Genomic DNA, 18,215 nt, shown 5'->3' on the forward strand with positions numbered 1-18,215 from the left:
ATGTCCAGAGGTGCAGAGCCTCCTGAGAAAGGGTCCACGACCCCACCCCGCCCCGTTTGTTGCAGTACCACATGGCGGTGGTGATGTCCCTGAACACCTGCACTACACCTGCCCGGACAGAGGGAAGGAATGCCTTCAGGGCAAGTCGGATCGCCCGCAGCTCCAGAAGGTTGATATGGAGCCGGGACTCTGCCGGAGAGCAGAGGCCTCTGATCTCCGCCTCTCCCATGTGGCCCCCCACCCCCCCACCATCCCAGGAGGGATGCATCAGTCACCACCGTGTGCTCCGGTTTGGGTAGGGAGAGGGATCTGCCACTGACTCAATCGCGGTCCGTGAGCCACCACTGCAACTGTCTTGCAGTGCCCTCCGAGCTCAGAACGTGGTCGGACAGGTTGCCCTGATGTTGTGCCCACTGGAACCTCAGGTCCCACTGCAGAGCCCGGATCCGCCACCTGGCGTGATGTACCAGCAGGATGCAGGAGGCCATCAGACCTAGCAGCCGTAGGGCCATCCTGACCGAAACTCGGGATAAAGGCTGTAAGGTCGGAATCAGAGCCTGAATACCCTGAACCCGCTGCTCGGGAGAATAAACCCAAAACTGAGTCCAGAACCACTCAGATGAAGAGAAGCTTCTGGGAGGGACTCAGATGTGACTTCGGCACATTGATGGAGAACCCCAGCGAATGCAGGAGGTCGGCCGTAGTCTGGAGGTGGGAGACGACTGTTTGGGGCGAGCCTGCCTTCAACAACCAGTCGTCGAGATAGGGGAAGACTGGAACCCCTAATCTGCGCAGATGAGCTGCGACCACCTCCATCACTTTCGTGAACACCTATGGGGCACTGGTGAGGCCGAAGGGGAGCACGGTAAACTGAAAGAGCTCGTGGCCTACCGTGAACCGCAGGTAACGCAGGTGGGCCGGCAGGACGGGAATGTGGAAATAAGCGTCCTGCAAGTCCAACGCTACCATCCTGTCTCCAGGGTCTAGGGCAGTCAAAACCTGAGCTAATGTCAGCATCTTGAACTTCTCCTTCCGGAGGAAGACGTTGTCGCTCGTGAGGTCCAAGAAAGGGCGTAGACCCCCTTTGCCCTTCTTGGGAACCGGAAAGTAGTGGGAATAACAACCACGTCTTACCTCTGGCCCAGGATCGCGCTCGATGGCCCCCTTGGCAAAGAGGGCTGTAACTTCCTCCTGCAGAAGTTGCAAATGATCCCCCGACATGCGGTGGCACTGCGGTGGCATGGCTGGAGGGGTCGTCTCGAAGGGGAGGGAGTAGCTCCTTCGGACGATTTGCAGCGCCCACCTGTCCGAAGTGATGGTACGCCAGTGGAGCAGGTGATGGCGAACTCTGCCTCTCGCCCTTGTGGAATGGGCCCGAAAGCTCGGACTAGGAAGGTTTTGAGGCAGATGCTGCGGGAGTCGATGTGGACTGACCGGGTCTCTGTTCCCCTGCTCCGCCACAGTGAATGCACTTCTGTGACCGCGTTGAGGCTGGTTCTGCGGCCTGTGGCTGGACCAACGTGCGGGGGGTGCCCTTTCCTTGGCCATGAAAGGGACAAAAAGCAGAAGTTTACTGGCGCTGGGCCGACAGGCCCAAGGACTTGGCCATAGCCCTGGAGTCCTTAAAGAGCTCCAGCGCACCATCTGCCTTGTCGCCAAAGAGGTGATGGCCATCAAAAGGCATGTCCATGAGAGTGCTCTGGAAACCCCTGAAAAGTTTGTGGACCTCAGCCAGGCCTGCCGACGAATCACCACCGTTGTTGCAATCGCTCTGCCCAGCGAGTCCGTGGTGTCAAGTCCACACCGAATGGAATACCGTGCTGCATCTCGCCCCTCAGCAAGAGCCTAGGTGAGCCGTGCCCTGGCCTCCTCCGGACACTGGGGCAGCACGTCCGCCACCGTATCCCACAGAGAGCAGGTGTAACGGTCCAAAAGGCATGTGATAGTAATGGACCGGGACCCTAGGCTGAAGGAAAAAAAACAGTTTCTTGCTAAACTGTTCCAGCCTTTTGGAGCCCCGGTCCGGAGGTGCGGTTGAGAAGGCAGTTTGGGACATGGAGGCCTGGATAACCAGACTCTCAGGGGTGAGGTAGGCAGACAGAACGCAAGGGTCACCCAGAGCTGGGCGGTGGCGCCGGTCCACGTTCTGATCCACAGGAGAGACTATGGTGGACTTGGACCAAGTGCCCATCAGAACGTCAGTGAGGGCCTCATTAAACTACAGTAGAGGCTTCGAAGAGCTACTGGCGGTTGAAGCACCTCAGTGAGAAGGTAAGTACTCACAGCCGCTGCAGGGAGCTCAAGGCCTTGGCCGCCTTGCGCAGCACCACAGCATAAGTAGCTCCCTCCTCCGTAGCCACGGAAGGAGGAGAGATAAAACCAGTTTCAAGCGAAGTGTCTAGACCACTGGCCTCCCCTAGCTCATCTGCCCAGTCCTGACTTAACTGGCACTGCTGTGCAGAGGGTGCTCAGACCACGCCCAGTCCTCCCCTTCATCCGTGTCCTGATAAAGAGGCAGAAATGGCGGAGCCGGGGCGTAGGCGAACACCTCACCAGTGGGCGTCTGAGACGGCGCCGACTGGCGCCGGTCCGACGCAGAGCCCGGGCCGGGGCTGAAACCGGGGCCGGCGTCGCCCGAGAACGGTGCCGGAGGTGGCTCTCAGGGGATCGGCGCCAGTGGAGGAGTCGTGAGGTCAACCGGCATCGAGGCCTCGACCGAAGTCGCCGGCGGCGCCGAGGTTTAAGCCGCTGACCACACAAGGCTAGGACCCCCAATCGGACCCGCGGGGCCCGAAGGCGCGCCGGCGGGTCTCGACAGTGGAAAGAGTCCTCATGGCCATGAGGAAGTCTCGAATCTGCTCCGGAGTCGCATTGAGCCCAGGGACTGGAGGGTGTGGGGCTGGATGCGACTGCGCGGGCTCTGCCGGGGCCGCAAAGGCGGCACCACCTCAACCCTCAGCCGAGTCGCATGACCGGTGAGGGGAGGTCGAAGAACGATGGTGTTTCTTCGACTTCTTTCTGCCATGCCTCGACCTACCCGAGTGCGAGGACTTGGATCCCGACGATCAGTGATGACTCCGGCTCTTGGGCCGGTTCCTCGACCTCCTCCTCGACCGGGACCTCGAGCGGCGCGGAGCAGACTGCCGGAGCTCGAGTAGCTTACGGGAACACTCCCGCCTAGCCTTTGACGTAAAGGCCCGGCAGTCGGGGCACGACTTGTCATCGTGGTCGGTCCCCAAACAGTAGAGACACCGGCGGTGGGGGTCGGTAACCGACATCAGTCGGTGACAGGCGTCACATGGCTTGAACCCGGGCATCCCTACCGGCACCAGGACTCGAGTCGACTCAAAAAAGATAGACAAAAATGTCCAAAAAGTTAGTCAAACATTGACTAAGGGTACTCTCTTCCCGGATCTGCGCTTGCTGGCGCGGAAAAAAGAAGAACTGGCGTCAGCGCGCGAGGGCGGCATCCAAGTACTCCAGCAACGTCATCCCGGCAATCACGACGATGGATGCGGAGCCGCAGACGCCTAACGATGCGCAGGGGTACTGCGGACGAAAACTTTCCGGATCCAGTCCGACTCCTGGGGATATTATAAGGTAAGGAATCTAACACTAACGTGTTTCTTTCAGATACTATTTTTGCAGCAATGTTTCTGGTGAATGTAGTGGAGATGCCTGGATATTTAGGGTTGACTTTGAGGCAATGAAGCTATTTTGTCAATAAATAGTAAGGTTTTCGGCAAGATACATTACATTTCCATGATGCAGAACCTACCCTCTATACTGTCTGAAAAATCCAGCTCTTCTTACATAGCAAACCATCCCACCTAGAACGCTTAGTTAGAAGATGCTGCTTATCTAGAACCTCTTAGAAGTCAGGCAGGCTATGCTTACAGTATGGTGGGACGCCTTAATTTGAATGTAACAGGCTAAACGTTGTTAGGCTGGATGGCATCTACTGAATTAAAAAGAAACACACACGCACAATCCAGACGGTCCATTAACCTACCTACCTCCAATAAATTTAGTTGTATCCATATGTGCCTGCCCCAGCAAAATGTTCTGTTGGCATAAACGAGGGAATCTTAGCGCTCAAAAAACTGAGAAAAGGTACACTCAAGAACCTACCAGGTTGAAAACAGTAACGTAATGACTGGGCAAAAAGGAACTTTCTATCCTTGTATTTAAACATAACATGAGTGTGGGTAGCCTCCTCTAATGTTGGGAATATTTAACAGTATTTCATGCTACACAAGAAACCCTGCTGAGAAAAAAAAGTCTGCCAGTCTGCCACGCACACCGGACATCCCACATCGCCTTCAGCATCCTAAACCTCTCAGCTAATTCAGTCAGTGTAGTTGTCAGAAGACCAATTGTCAGTATGAAGAAACAAATTAAGAGGACCCAGATGAAAGAATAAAAATTAAGCTTCAATGAAAATAATACAAAGATGTCTTGAAGTGGATAGCAGATCATTAGAATTACGTGAAATCAAACAATCAATTTTACAAAAGAGAAAACTCTTGCACTACAAGCATTACTTAACTGTTTGAGACTAGATGAACATATGTACCTGGACTGGCAGATGGAGAATCCATAGAGCGGGATTCACTGCTTCCTCCAGCGCTTTCAGAATCACTGCACATTCCACTACTTTGGTTGCCCACTGACCAGGAACGGAAAGGGGGTGGTCCTCTTATTGCTTTAAGTGGAAAAGAAAAAAATCAAATTAGGTACATTTATAAATCCTTGTCTGCAACATTCTTCCAAAAGTCATGGCACTGACCAGCTTCACCAAATTAATGAAAGGTAATGATTTTGGTCAAACTAATGTGTTAATACAGAATCATTGTTCTCCACCTTACACAACCTTCAGCTCCCTCACACAACCAACCACATTCAACGAAACCAACAAAAACTGCACAAAGGTTAAGGAACCAAGAACAAACCTCAATTCCACTAACACACTCAAAGGACAGGAAATGCAACCTCATTTATAAGCCCGTGTAGTGTGTGTGTTTTCATTCACTGAAAAAAACACAAATCCACCAGTTATAGGCAACAGCACTAACTATAACTTGCGCCTCTGCCATGCACCGCCACCTTACTACCTAATTTTGTACAGCCAGTGTCCAACTAATGGGTGTGTTTACAAAACACATGTGCTCCTAATGTACCATAGGTATGTAGAGGTATTCAACACGTTATAAATCTTTGTATTCATGAGTAACACTGTGTGGAGGTGACAGTTGACTTATGTTCATTATGTTCCACACAAGTTTTTTGGTTCTGCAGAAAGTGTTCAACAGGAGGAAAGTTCTACATAGCAGATACTAACTTTTGTAGGCAACCTTGAGTTATTAAACAAAATCCTGTCAGCATGACAATTTCTTCTACATAAAGTAGAAGAATGTGTGCACCTGGTACTAACAGATGTACATTTGCTTGTTTTGTTTGAGAAGATAGGCTATCTGTATACGTATCCCCACAGTATGAAGGCTACAGGTAGTAAGTATGATGTTTAGCACCTTCAGAGCCTGATTATTGTTTAGCAAATAGAGTCTTTTTTGACAACTGTTGCATAGAGTATACACTGCTCTTAGTAAATACTTTTTAATACCCTATGGTGTATTTCTCATGAAAGTTTTACTTTATGTAAACAGTGTGGAATAGAGTAAACACTCTTCATAGAGAAGGCACTGTTTACAGTACCCAGTTCTCTCCTAATATAAACTTCATTTCTCAATGTAGGTGTTGTGCGTTTCAGGTATTTGATATAGATAAAAGCTGTCTGGAGTCGGTCATTTGTTTTGGAATTGACATTCACTATTTTTAGGAACTTGGCTTTCTGAGAACAGTTGTGTACAGATTGAACACGATACTCAATAAGGGTGTCCTATATATCTGTGGTTGATTGCTAATGTGAACTATGTTAGCTGTAAAATGCATAGTATAGGGTCAATGTTGCAATGGCAGTAACTATAGCAGATAGTCTCCTAAGCTAATTTGTACTTCCTGTCAGGCCTCTAATGCCATAGTAATTCATAGAGCAATAAGTGCGGAAACTAAGCTTGGATAAATTCATCAGTGATGTCATGAGTGATGTCATAGAACAGATCATGAGTGATGTCATAAGCAATGCATGGCGGGGGCACACATTTATAGTTAGCGCTGCTAACTAGAACGGGTGGATTTCTGTGTTTTTTTGTAGTTCAAAAAATTAATGTCGTCATTGACAAATTCACCTAACTGTGTTACTTTAGTCATTGTTTTTTTCAGTGAATGTCTTTTTTTTTAGGTAAAGTAATACTTAATTACCATACGTTAATGCAACCCCCACCACGCCTATGGCCAAGCCCTGCAGTCAACCCCCCTACATACAGCCACTATAGGGATCCCAGGGCAGTTTGTTTTTTTAATTAAAGGGAAGGGGCCACCTGCCCCCGAGCCTTGTAGGCCCTGGGGACCCCATCCCCCACGTGCTCTCTCCCCGGGTCGATTACGGCCCCAGGATCCCTGGGGCCTGGTGTTCTTTTGAGGGAGAGGGGGGCATGTGGCTCCCTCCCCAGGCTGATTTCAACCCCTGAGACCCCCATTCCCGGAGTCATTTTGCAGGGGGAGGAGAGCGCACAGCCCCATCTCCCCAGGCAGTTTTCAGCCCTGGGGATCTCTTCCCCCAGCTAAATTGTTTAGGGGAGGGGGGGGGGGAGGGGGGGGGAAGGGTGGGGGGGGCAAGTGGCGCCTTCACCAGGCTGATTATGGCCCTAGGGGCCCTATTCCCGAGGGCCCTCAACATAAAGGTGGGTGAACTGGTGCCCACCATAGTGTTGTTGGGGGCCGCGGGGAGAGGCCTCAGCCGGCTTCCCACATACAGCGCGAACAGGCATTATTCCCACCTGCAGGGAGCAGCTCCTGATGCTGCTTCCAATGGACAGGAGCAATATTTTCATCTGTTTCTGTGCAGAAAGGGAAACTGATGAAGAAACGTCTGCTCCCAATGGGCTATTAGTTGCTCAGGAAGGGCGAATGTGCATCCATATATTCCTGGATTTTCCCACCATGCACACCTTCTGGATGGTAGTAGTCTCTACGCCCCGGGAATCTATGAATTTGCCCTCGCCACTTCTAGACTCCCTAATTCTACTCTGTGACTTATCAGACATTCCCGAATTGATGCATGTTGCTCACCAATTGCTTGTCACTGCCATTATAGCTGCCAAAATCTGTATTTTCCAACACTGGCGCTCTCTCTGCAATTGCTGTCACATGAGGAATGGTTTGCAAAGATGTATACAGGACTGCATCATATGAAAATATCTTATACAATTTAATGAACAAAGCAGATATTTTTCTTCTTATAAGGTCCCCCTTTTTGCAAGATGCCTCCCCTTCCCCGACAGTTTGCTTAGACTCTTGCTTCTTGCTCATTGGCATCATTATATTCACTACCCCTCTCTATCTTCCCTACTTTGTAGTTTCCATCTTTCTTCCCTTCTTTTTCTTGGTTCTTCTTCCCTTTCTCTTTACTTTCTAAATTCTATAGCTTATTCTCTCATCCATCACCTCTTTTTTCTACCTCTCTTAAATATTATATAGAAGTATTGTCTGCTGTTGGTGCTGGACTTGCATGTCCCTGTATTTGCTCTCGTCAGTGGGGAGCAGACTTGGTGTTTGCTCCAGTTTTGAAAATGCTCCTACCAATCAAGAGCAAACACAGGTTTGCTTGCCTGCACCGCTGCAGGCAGAGAAACCACCTCGTCCTAGGGGTGGATTTCCCTGGACATAGTTTGCGAGCTGGCCCTGGGGGATGGGGTTTCCGACAGCTCGCAGCACATCGATGCTAGTGTGACTATCCTCCTTCCATTATGGCATGAGTCTCCTCCCTGGGGATATCCACATGGCTTCCCCAGGCAACAGACAGTACATCTATGCTAACTTCTACAATTTTAACCTTTTGAGGCACGAGTCTCCTCCTGGGGGTTTCCATCCAGGGTAACCCATCTGAGTATCCCTTCCCCTTATTAGCATGTTGGTGGTGTGTACTCTCCTTGTCTTTTCCTTCTTCAGGTGACCCTCTTATCATTTGGTCCTGATGAGAACCCACATTACAAGGGGGTCAAATTGCCGATGACATTTTCAAAACTTACCAATTATCTGACCCATTTAATTGCTAAAAGGGCTCGCTTGTAAAAGATCAATTGTTATTTGGTCGTTTGTTTCAGTTTGGAAAACTTATTTTCTTTTATGTATTGTCTGTATAAGTGTATTGTCCTTCCAGGTGTGTTTTTGGTTCCGTTTCATGTGGGAAACTATGCATATTTACAATGAAAAATACAGTCATTGTTTTGTGACAACCAGTATTTGACTATTCTCTGTCGCTTTTTCGACTACATCCGTCAGCAGTCTCATTGTGCAATTGTGCTTATTACTTCATTGAGTATACATTTATGGTTCCAATAAGGAACCGCTTTTCTTTCTTAGAATATTTAAATGCCCTGGTTCTTACTGAACAGGGTTGGCTTTGTTTTGTGTTAGAAGCCTTGCCAATGTGGGACAGCGTCCCCACCATACAGCAACCCGTGATTATTCCATAATGCCCGCGCCCACCGGCTGCCACTTGGCCATATTAGAGAGGAGCTCATAAGACTCCTCGGAGCGGTCGCCCCAGAGAGAAAGACAGATGACCACCAGACTTCCTAGCCTGTGTCCACTATTTTCAAAGGAGACTATACTCTAGAGGGTGCTGGCCACCCAACCCATGCACTCCAGCCGCCAGCGCAAGCACCGTAATTGTGATATCGTAAGAAATGCGTTACTTACCTGTAACTGCAGTTATCCAGTATTAGTGTCTTTCATAGATTCACATGCCTGAATCATTCCCCATCGTCGAGACGGGAGCCTCCGGTATATAAAAAAGTAATGTCCTAGAGACATACATAGAAAAGAATAGGCCTAAGGATCCCACCTTAGTGTCCTATCCACGTCCTTTTGTAAAAAGGACCAAAATAGAGTAGGCCCAAGGGTCCCACCTTAGTGGCCTATCTGTGTCCTTTTGTAAAAAGGACCAAAGTAAAGAAGCCAACCAATCAGCTACTACCTCCTTCTAGAACCTTCCCGTCAGGAGCCTAGGTCTCTCAGATTTTCGTACGCACAAAGCTAGGTAGGCGTAAACTTGTTAGAGAGATAGGCGAGTCCTTCCAGGGGAGGCGGGAGGGTGCATGTGAATCTATGAAAGACACTAATACTGGATAACTGCAGTTACAGGTAAGTAACGCATTTCTTATCCAGTATTTGGGTGTCTTTCATAGATTCACATGCCTGAATCAGAGTAGCAAGCAATATATTATGCACATTTTTGATGGAACATCATATATGAGTCTGTAGATAATACATATCATGCGACTGCAAACCACCAAAATGCATTGTCATGTAAATATTAGTAAAAGAATGTGCATACCAGTAAAGGATGGAGGGATGTCGGAAGGCTCACCTCACTGGAATAGATGGCGAAGCACTGCTCGGCCCACTGCTGCATCCTTCATCAGCTCAGTATCCAGGCAATAGTGCCTGGTGAAGGTATGCGGGGACTTCCAGGTCACCGCCCTGCAGATGTCCAATACCGGCACTCCAGCAAACAGTGCCGCAGACGTGGACATGGCCCTTGTCGAATGAGCTTTGACTCTTGAGTCCAAAGGTCGTCCGGCCTTGTCATGGCAAAAGGTGATCGCCGAGGAAATCCACCTTGAAATGCTTTGTTTTGATAAGGGCATGCCTTTCCGTGGTCTACTAAAGGCAATAAAGAGTTGAGATGATTTTCGGAAGTGTTTTGTCTTATCAATGTAGAACGTAAGACATCTCTTCAGATCCAGCAAATGTAGAGTTTTCCCGGCTACAGTGGTAGGATTTGGAAAGAATGACCCGAGTACTACTGGTTCGTTGAGGTGGAAGTCCGAGGGGACTTTCGGAATAAACCGAGGATTAGTTCGTAAAATGACTCTGTCCTATTTGAACTGCATAAAAGGATCTTGAATTGAGAGAGCCTGCAACTCACTGACCCTTCTGGCAGAAGTCAAAGCCAGGAGGAGGGCCATTTTCCATGAAATAAATTTGATGTCTGCCCTATGGATGGGTTCAAAGGGGTGCTTCATTAATTGGTGAAGGACCACAGTGAGGTGCCACGACGGAGGGATCGGTCTTGGACGTGGGAAGGACCTGAAGAGACCTTTAAGAAACTGCTTTATAAGTCTGTTTGCCCACAGGGATGGACCCTTAGAAGTCCTGGTGAATCTCGAGATCGCCGCCAGATGCACTTTGATCGATGCGTGTGCAAGGCCCGATTGCGCCAGATGTAGTAAGTATGGTAGCAGCTGCTGTGGAGTGATGTGGAAGGGGTGCAAGCCTTCGGCCACACACCAAGAGCAAAACCGCTTCCATTTTAGTGAGTAAGTTTTATTAGTGCTGTCCGCTCTAGCCTTTGCAAGGACGTCTCTGCACTCCTGCGGGATGTTTAGGTGGCTGAATTCCCGGTATTCAGGAGCCAAGCTGACAACTTTAGAGAGCTCAGATTCGGGTGATGTACCTGTCCTTGGGACATTGTGAGCAGAGCTGGATGTTGACGCAGGCGAATAGGTGGCTGGACAGAGAGGCGGTGAAGGTCCGTGAACCAGTGCTGCCTCGGCCAGAATGGAGCGATCAGAATCAGAGTGCAGGGCTTCGACTTTATCTTCCTGAGAACCCTGGGTATCAGTGGAAATGGCGGAAAGGCGTACGCAAAGACGTTGCGCCATGCGATGGAAAATGCATTTCCGAGGGTTCCTGAGTGGTGATGCCTGCTTGCGAAGCTTGGGCATTTGGCGTTCTCTCTCGTGGCAAAGAGGTCTATTCGCGGAGTTCCCCATTCCGCGAAGGTGTGTTCCAGCACTTCCATATCTAGCTCCCATTCGTGGGATGAAGACCCCTCTCTGCTCAGAGCGTCCGCCAAGACATTGTCCTTGCCCGGGACGTACTCCGCTTTCAGCGTTATTCCATGTTCCAGAAGCCAGTTCCAGACTCTTTGCGATTCTCGAGATAGTGAGAGCGATCGCATCCCCCCCTGCTTGTTCAGGTAGTGCATCGTCGTGGTGTTGTCTGTCCTGACGAGCACTGGGGAGTTTCGAATGCGTGGTAGGAAAGCTTGTAGAGCTAGGAAGACCGCTCTTAACTCCAATAGGTTGATGTGGAGCTGGGTTTCCTGTTTTGTCCACTTGCCATTGATCTGGAGTTCTTGGAGGACCGCTCCCCAGCCTTCTAGGGATGCGTCCGTTGTTATCACATGTGGCTCTGCGGGAAGCATAAACGGCAATCCCTGTGACAGGTGTTTGAGCGATCTCCACCACTGTAAGTGGTTGACCATAGTTCGAGTGACTCGTATGCGGTCCTCGAATGATCCTGTACTCTGTGTCCATTGTTTCGTCAGCTCCTCCTGGAGTGGGCGCATCTTGAGGCGGCAGTGGGGAATGAGCATGATACATGAGGACATCATGCCGAGGAGGGACTTGAAGGTGCGGACCGGTAAAGTCTTCCGTGATGCCACTGACGTGGACAGGGAGATGAGTTTGACTTTTCTTTCCTGAGAGGGGAAAGCCTTGACGCGTTCCGTGTCTAGAGTCGCCCCAAGAAATGTAATGACCTTGTTGGGTACCAGTGTCGACTTTTCGTGGTTGAGGGTCAAACCTAGTCGGTGGAAAATATCCAGACAGGCGCTGGAGGATTTGGCTGCGCCGGTCGCAGATGGTGCCTTTACCAGCCAGTCGTCCAGGTATGGGAAGACCTGGTGTCCTTGTTGACGAAGGAAGGCTGCCACAGGGGAGAGGCATTTGGTGAATATCCGTGGAGCAGATTTGAGGCCAAACAGGAGGACACGAAATTGGTAGTGCTGCCCGCTACAGCAAACCAGAGGTATTTCCTGTGCCCTTTGAGGATAGGAATATGGTAGTAAGCGTCCTGCAGGTCTAAGGACGTCATGTAGTCCCCTACCTCCAGTAGTCCCAGGATTTCCTGGAGTGTTACCATACGGAACGATTGTTTCTTTAGGAACACGTTGAGTGCCCTGAGGTCGAGGATTGGTCTCCACTTTTTCCCTTTCTTGTGGATCGGGAAGCAGTGGGAGTAGAAACCTTTTCCATTGTGGGTTGGTGGAACTCTCTCTATGGCTCCCTTCTGTAGCATGGAAGAGATTTCCTGAAGAAGCAATCGTAGGTGCCTGTGGGACCGTTTGCGAGGTGGTGTTGTCGGGGGAATTGTGACAAATTCTAGAGAATGTCCAAATTGAATGAGCTGGAGCACCCACCGATCTGTTGTTATCAATTTCCAATTGTCTAGGAAGTGTGTGAGTTTCCCTCCAATTTCTAAAAAATTCAATGGTGGATGGACTGGCCATTGACACAAGTCATTGGCGGTTGCCAGCGGGTCTTTTCTGGTTCTTCCCCCTGTAGTTCGACTTGCCGTAGGAAGTCTGACGCCCTTGCTGCTGTTTTCGCGGTTGGTATTGCGTTCTGTTCTGGTTGTATGAATAGGAGGACCTGTTCTGGTAGGTGCCTCTATAAGAAGATTGTCCTCTACCTCTGTTTCCACGAAAGGACTGGTTTCGGAATTGCAGTGTTCCAAGGGCTTTGGCAGTGTCCGTGTCCTTTTTGATAGTAGTTATGGCCTCATCAATCTTTTCACCGAAGAGATGCTGGCCGTCGTAAGGCATATCAAGAATCTTCGTTTGCACCTCCTGGCGGAAAGAGGTGGCTTTGAGCCAGCCTTGTCTTCTGAGTACAGCAGCACCTGCCAGTTGCCTGAAACCGGTCATGGCGACATCCATTGCGCAGTCAATGAGCTCGGAGGCAGATGTTTGGCCTTCCAAGAGAAGCGAATGAGCCTCCTCTTTTAAATCCTCTGGCAGGTTAGATAGGTAAGGTGCAATATCTGCCCAGAGTTGCCTATTGTAGCGGCCCAGAAGTGCTATTGAATTCGCCACCTTCACGGTCATGGCCGACGTGGTGGAGAAACGCTTGCCAATAGTATCCAGTTTTCTGACTTCTTTGTCAGGTGGTGTTGACAGAGGCGATGCTGGGTTACGTGAGTTTTTCTGTGCCGCTTGGGTTACCACAGAGTCTGCTTTGGGGTAACCTGTGAGGCATGCTGGCGCCGATGAAGTCGCCTTGTATTTTTTATCGAGCCTGGGTACTACTACTGGGAGTGAAGCTGGTGTTTGCATCAGTAGTTTCCCTTGCTTCCATATAAAGTCAATGATGGGAATTGACCTGGTTGTCTTTTTAGTTGGTTCCTTGAAGTCGTACAGGAAGCACTCTGTTTCCTGAGTTTCCATAGCCATATGGAATCGTTTGGCTGCACGCTCTACAAGATTATGGAATCCACCGATGTCTGCGGGTGGTGATTCTGAGGACTGTGGTTCCGGGGAGGCCAGAGAAGGAGCGATATAGTCTTGATCTACATCTGGGTCTGACTCGTCGTCACGGACCTCGCCCTCTTCCTGGTCTCTTTCCTCATCATCAGACGAGTGAATTTCTTGTACTGGCTCTTGTTCCCTACTAAGCACCAGTGGTGGCAGCTTGTGTCGGGACAAAGGAGTGGGTGCTTGTACAGCTGTAGGTGTAGGCGTAGTGGGTTTCTCCGGAAACCGCTGTTTATAGTCCTGTATTAAGAATTGCAGGTCTGATACAATGGCTGCTGGTAGGCACACCATCGGTGTAACCTGTGTGCGGACTTGAGTGTGGACTGACTGCTCTATATGTTCCACCTCTTCCAGTTCCTCATCGGTGCTTTGGCACTTGACCACCAGGTCTGATGGGCTTGTGGCTTGTGTGTATAACTCTTCCTCCGACTCCTCGCCTTGTAATAGACAGGTTGGAGGCAGCTCTTGCACCTTACTGGGCGACGTCAGGTCTGGCGTAATTGGCCTTCTCGTAATTTTAATGGCGATATGGGATGTCGGTGGCGGCAAGGTATCCATGGCATGAGATAGCAACTCAGACTCTTTCCATTTCCCTGTTGGCGTTGTCAGATGCGGCGCCGATGCATTACCAGGGGTCGTCGATGACTTTGTCGACGGTGTCGTCGATATTACTTTTGTCGACGGTATTTTCCCCGCCGACGGCGTTCCCGTCGATGTGTCCTTCGTCGACGGTATTTTCCCCGTCGTCGACGGTTTCCCTGTCGTCTACGTGTCCTTCGTCGACGGGATGATCGTCGACGGCTTCGACTTCGATGTCGACCTAGTCGTCGACGATAAGGTCTTCGTCGTCGATGGAGTGAATGGAATGGTCGACGACGCTGGCATACTCGCCGTCGATGAAGGCGTCGTCTTCGTCATCGAGGAGGTGGTCGTCGACACAGTTTTTTGCGCTGAAGAAATAATCAACGCTGTCGTCGTCAAGGTCAGCAGTTGCTTCCTGGTGACAGGAAGATCCTTGCCAGACACTGAGGTTTTGCCCTCTGAGGACTTCTTGAGAGTCTTCTTAGGAGGGGTGTCTGAGGGGCTAGGGGAAGTAACCCTTGGCCTCTTCAAGGAAAATTGTGAAGTACCAGAGACACTCTCACCAACTTCTGACACCAAGTCGTCTGTCCTGTCCTTCAGCCTGTTCAGCCAGAGTAGCAGGCGTCCTTCTCTGTCTTTGAGGGTCTTGTTTGAGAAGGTCCTACATATTTTGCAGTCCTTGGGTTGATGGTGAGGGTAGAGGCAATACAGGCAGGTTAGATGCTTGTCCTCTACATGGAGCCTTTTCTTTCCACACGAGGAACAGGCTCTGAAGAGACCCTTTTTTGGCCATCAGCCATAATGTAATAAGTTTGGTAAATTCGTTTTTTAAAGTAAGAAGAAGAAAAATCTTGAGGAGAACTCAGGTGGAGACTCCCTAGCACAACGTGCGGTAGAAAATCTGAGAACCTAGGCTCCCGACAGGAAGGTTCTAGAAGGAGGTAGTAGCTGATTGGTTGGCTTCTTTACTTTGGTCCTTTTTACAAAAGGACACAGATAGGCCACTAAGGTGGGACCCTTGGGCCTACTCTATTTTGGTCCTTTTTACAAAAGGATGTGGATAGGACACTAAGGTGGGATCCTTAGGCCTATTCCTTTCTATGTATGTCTCTAGGACATTACTTTTTTATATACCGGAGGCTCCCGTCTCGACGACGGGGAATGATTCAGGCATGTGAATCTATGAAAGACACCCAAATACTGGATAACTACTAAGTACTTTTACTCGTCTCACCTGTGACCTGCAGCTTCTGTAGCAGGAGCAGACTGCTTCCCAATTATGGTCCCACCGCCCATGTGCAGTTTACATTGAGCATGACTCAATATAGTCACACCCTGGACTGTGCCCCACCCTGAAGACCACGCATGTGTAATGTCTCATGTGACTGTCATGGCGCACATCGCCGGTACGTGTGCGCAGGAGCGTAACTGTAAAACTAACTGGCCCCAAATCTAGTCAGTGAGCGTACTATGCTGAGGGGGCCCCCTGCACTGAGGGGGCCCCCGCACTGCGGGGGCTGTAAGGGCCTTTGTTACGCCCATGGTGGGTGGAGGGGAAGGGGGGAGCCATCTTCAAGCAGTGAACACTGACCATATGCCAGACCTTTGACTGGACTCAGTCCGCTAGACAAATCTTTCTACCCACCATGATACGTGAACTATATGCTTGTTCTAATGTTTACTGGTTGTGTTGGGAGGCTGCACTCACTCCACACCAGCTGACTTCCTTCTTACATCTTTATATCCCACTGTCTGAGTCCCCACCTTCCAACACTGATCACCTGTCACTTTCGCAGGGAGGGGATTATCAAAGTTGTGGACACAAAAGGGAAGGGCACTGGCTTATTGCATAAGGGTAAGAGAACAGTCACTTACCATTGTAACTCTCTATGCACCCAACGAAAATAAGGAGTAGTTTCTTACCTGTAACTCCAGTTCTGTAGTAGGGATATCCCTGTTTAAGTAATAATCTAGTGAATAGTCCCGCCCATGTGTGTGGACCCCGGAGCAATCGAAATAGACTCTTAAGTTGTCTTTTTCTGCAGTCCTGCATAGACACTTAAGAGAAAATCAAAGACAAATAATGCAGCCTAAAACTACAAGGCTACACTGGCCAGCACTTCATCTTGAAGTGAAAAAGATAGCCAAATAATATTAAATTTTATACACTTTGTAAAGTTTCACACCTAGAGAAGCTCCCCTTCACAAAAATCCTTTGTCATGATAGAGAGGAAGGGTTGGACAGACAAGCCCCATAGGCTGCCATTATGTGTCTGGAAAAGGGATAGCGTGCATTTAAGGAACTCTCCAGAGACCCTCGGTATCCCAGGATGCACAGCCAAAGGCCTTTTACTTTCAGTTCTTTTTGAAGCTAGGCCTGTAGCATTCAGTACATTATCATTTCATCCACCGGGGAGGAGGGCGGGAACTTATGACTATAACAGAGATACCCCTACTACAGAACTGGAGTTACAGGTAAGAAACTACTCCTTCTGTAGTAGGGGATCTCTGTGTATAGTCATAATCTAGTGAACAGAATGGCAAGCCCATCCCAACAAACCAAACCAGCGGTGGAGGAAACAGATAAACTATTATTGTGCAAACAGATTTCTCAATGAAGCCTGCCCAACCTAAGCGTCTGCTCTGGCATCAGAGTCCAGGCAGTAGTGTTTGGCAAAGGTATGGACCGACTTCCAAGTGGCAGCCCTGCAGATATCTGCAATAGGAATATTACGTAGCAAAGCCGTTGTAGCTGCTTTGCCCCTAGTGGAATGGGCCTTAGGCTTACCCCCTAAGGTCGTGTTAGCCTTTTGGTAACACAATTGGATACAGGACACTATCCAGCTAGAAATGGACTGTTTAGAAGTGGAAAGACCAGTCCTGACCGAACCATAATTGACAAACAATTGGTCTGACCTACGAATGTCCTTAGTCTTATCTAAGTAGAACTTCAACACCCTTCTTACATCCAGAGAATGAAGAGACCTCTCCGCCGGAGAAAAAGGATGTTGAAAGAACGAAGGCAAAGTTATCGTCTGATTTACATGAAAATCAGAAATCACTTTAGGTAGGAACTTAGGGTGATTCACCATGACAACATTAGAAGCATGAAACACTGTATAAGGCTCGTTGCAACACAAGGCCTGAATCTCACTCGGGCTGATGTTATGCCCACAAGGAAGGCCGCCTTCCAGGAAATATGCTGCAGAGAAGCCTTATGAATGGGTTCAAAAGGTTCCTTCAACAACCGAGACAGCACCACATTCAGTTCCGATGAAGGCGATGGACGCCTAACAGGAGGACACACTTTCATCAATCCTTCCAAAAAATCCTTAATTACAGGAATCTGGAAAAAGGATGTTTGTGAAGGACATTTCCTAAACGCAGTTAATGCTGCGAGGTGAACCTTAATAGAATGGAAATTAAGGCCAGATTGAGCCAAATGTAAGAGATGAGGAAGGATAACATCTCCTTGGAGGTAGGATCAGCATTCTTGGACGTGCACCAGATGCAGAACCTCTTCCACTTATAAGCATAGGAAATCCTGGTGAATGGTCTCTTAGCTTCCTTGAGTATTTCCATGCAGTTGTCAGGCAAGTTCAAGTGTCCATACTGTACTATCTCAGGAGCCATGCCGCCAAACTAAACGATGAGAGGTTGGGGTGCACCATCAGCCCCCCGAACTTCGTTAGAAGGTCCGGCCGACATGGAAGCCGCAGGTGGGGTTGGAGAGACCGGTGGAGCAGGTCTGTGAACCACCACTGTCGAGGCCACTCCGGAGCAATGAGGATCATTCGCGCCCTGGACGGAGACAGCTTGATGAGCACTGCCGGAATCAGGGGAATGGGTGGAAAAGCGTACAGAAAGCTGTTCGACCAGCTGATCCATAGCGCATGCCCCAGAGTCCCCGGTTGGTAAAACCTGGAGGCGAAGTCTCGACATTTGCTGTTTTCGGCAGTGGCGAACAGATCTATGTCTGAGTGCCCCATCTTTCGAAGATGTTTCCTAGCACCTCGTTGTTTAAGATCCACTCGTGGTTCTCTTGAACGAGCCTGCTGAGTGCGTCCGCCTGAGCATTCTGCACACCTGGTAGATGGGTTGCCGTTATCGTCAGTCCTCTGGCCAATAGCCAGTGCCAGAAAGTCTGCGCTTCTTGGGACAGTGTGTGCGCGATCTCGAGCCCCCCTTC

The 18,215-nt window shown here is 49.6% G+C and overlaps 1 protein-coding gene across 1 annotated transcript in view; it reads right to left on the minus strand.

Moving 5' to 3' along the window:
* The window catches only part of ARHGAP29 (Rho GTPase activating protein 29), a 341,359-nt gene that overhangs the window by 45,903 nt on the left and 277,241 nt on the right, over positions 1–18,215 (minus strand). Inside the window, exon 15 of the mRNA XM_078640938.1 lies at positions 4,577–4,705. Coding sequence (XP_078497064.1) covers positions 4,577–4,705 — 129 coding nt within the window. The remainder of the gene's footprint in view (positions 1–4,576; positions 4,706–18,215) is intronic.

This window comes from Lissotriton helveticus, chromosome 1_1 (genome assembly GCF_964261635.1).
Source record: "Lissotriton helveticus chromosome 1_1, aLisHel1.1, whole genome shotgun sequence".
In the NCBI taxonomy this organism is placed as follows: domain Eukaryota; kingdom Metazoa; phylum Chordata; class Amphibia; order Caudata; family Salamandridae; genus Lissotriton; species Lissotriton helveticus.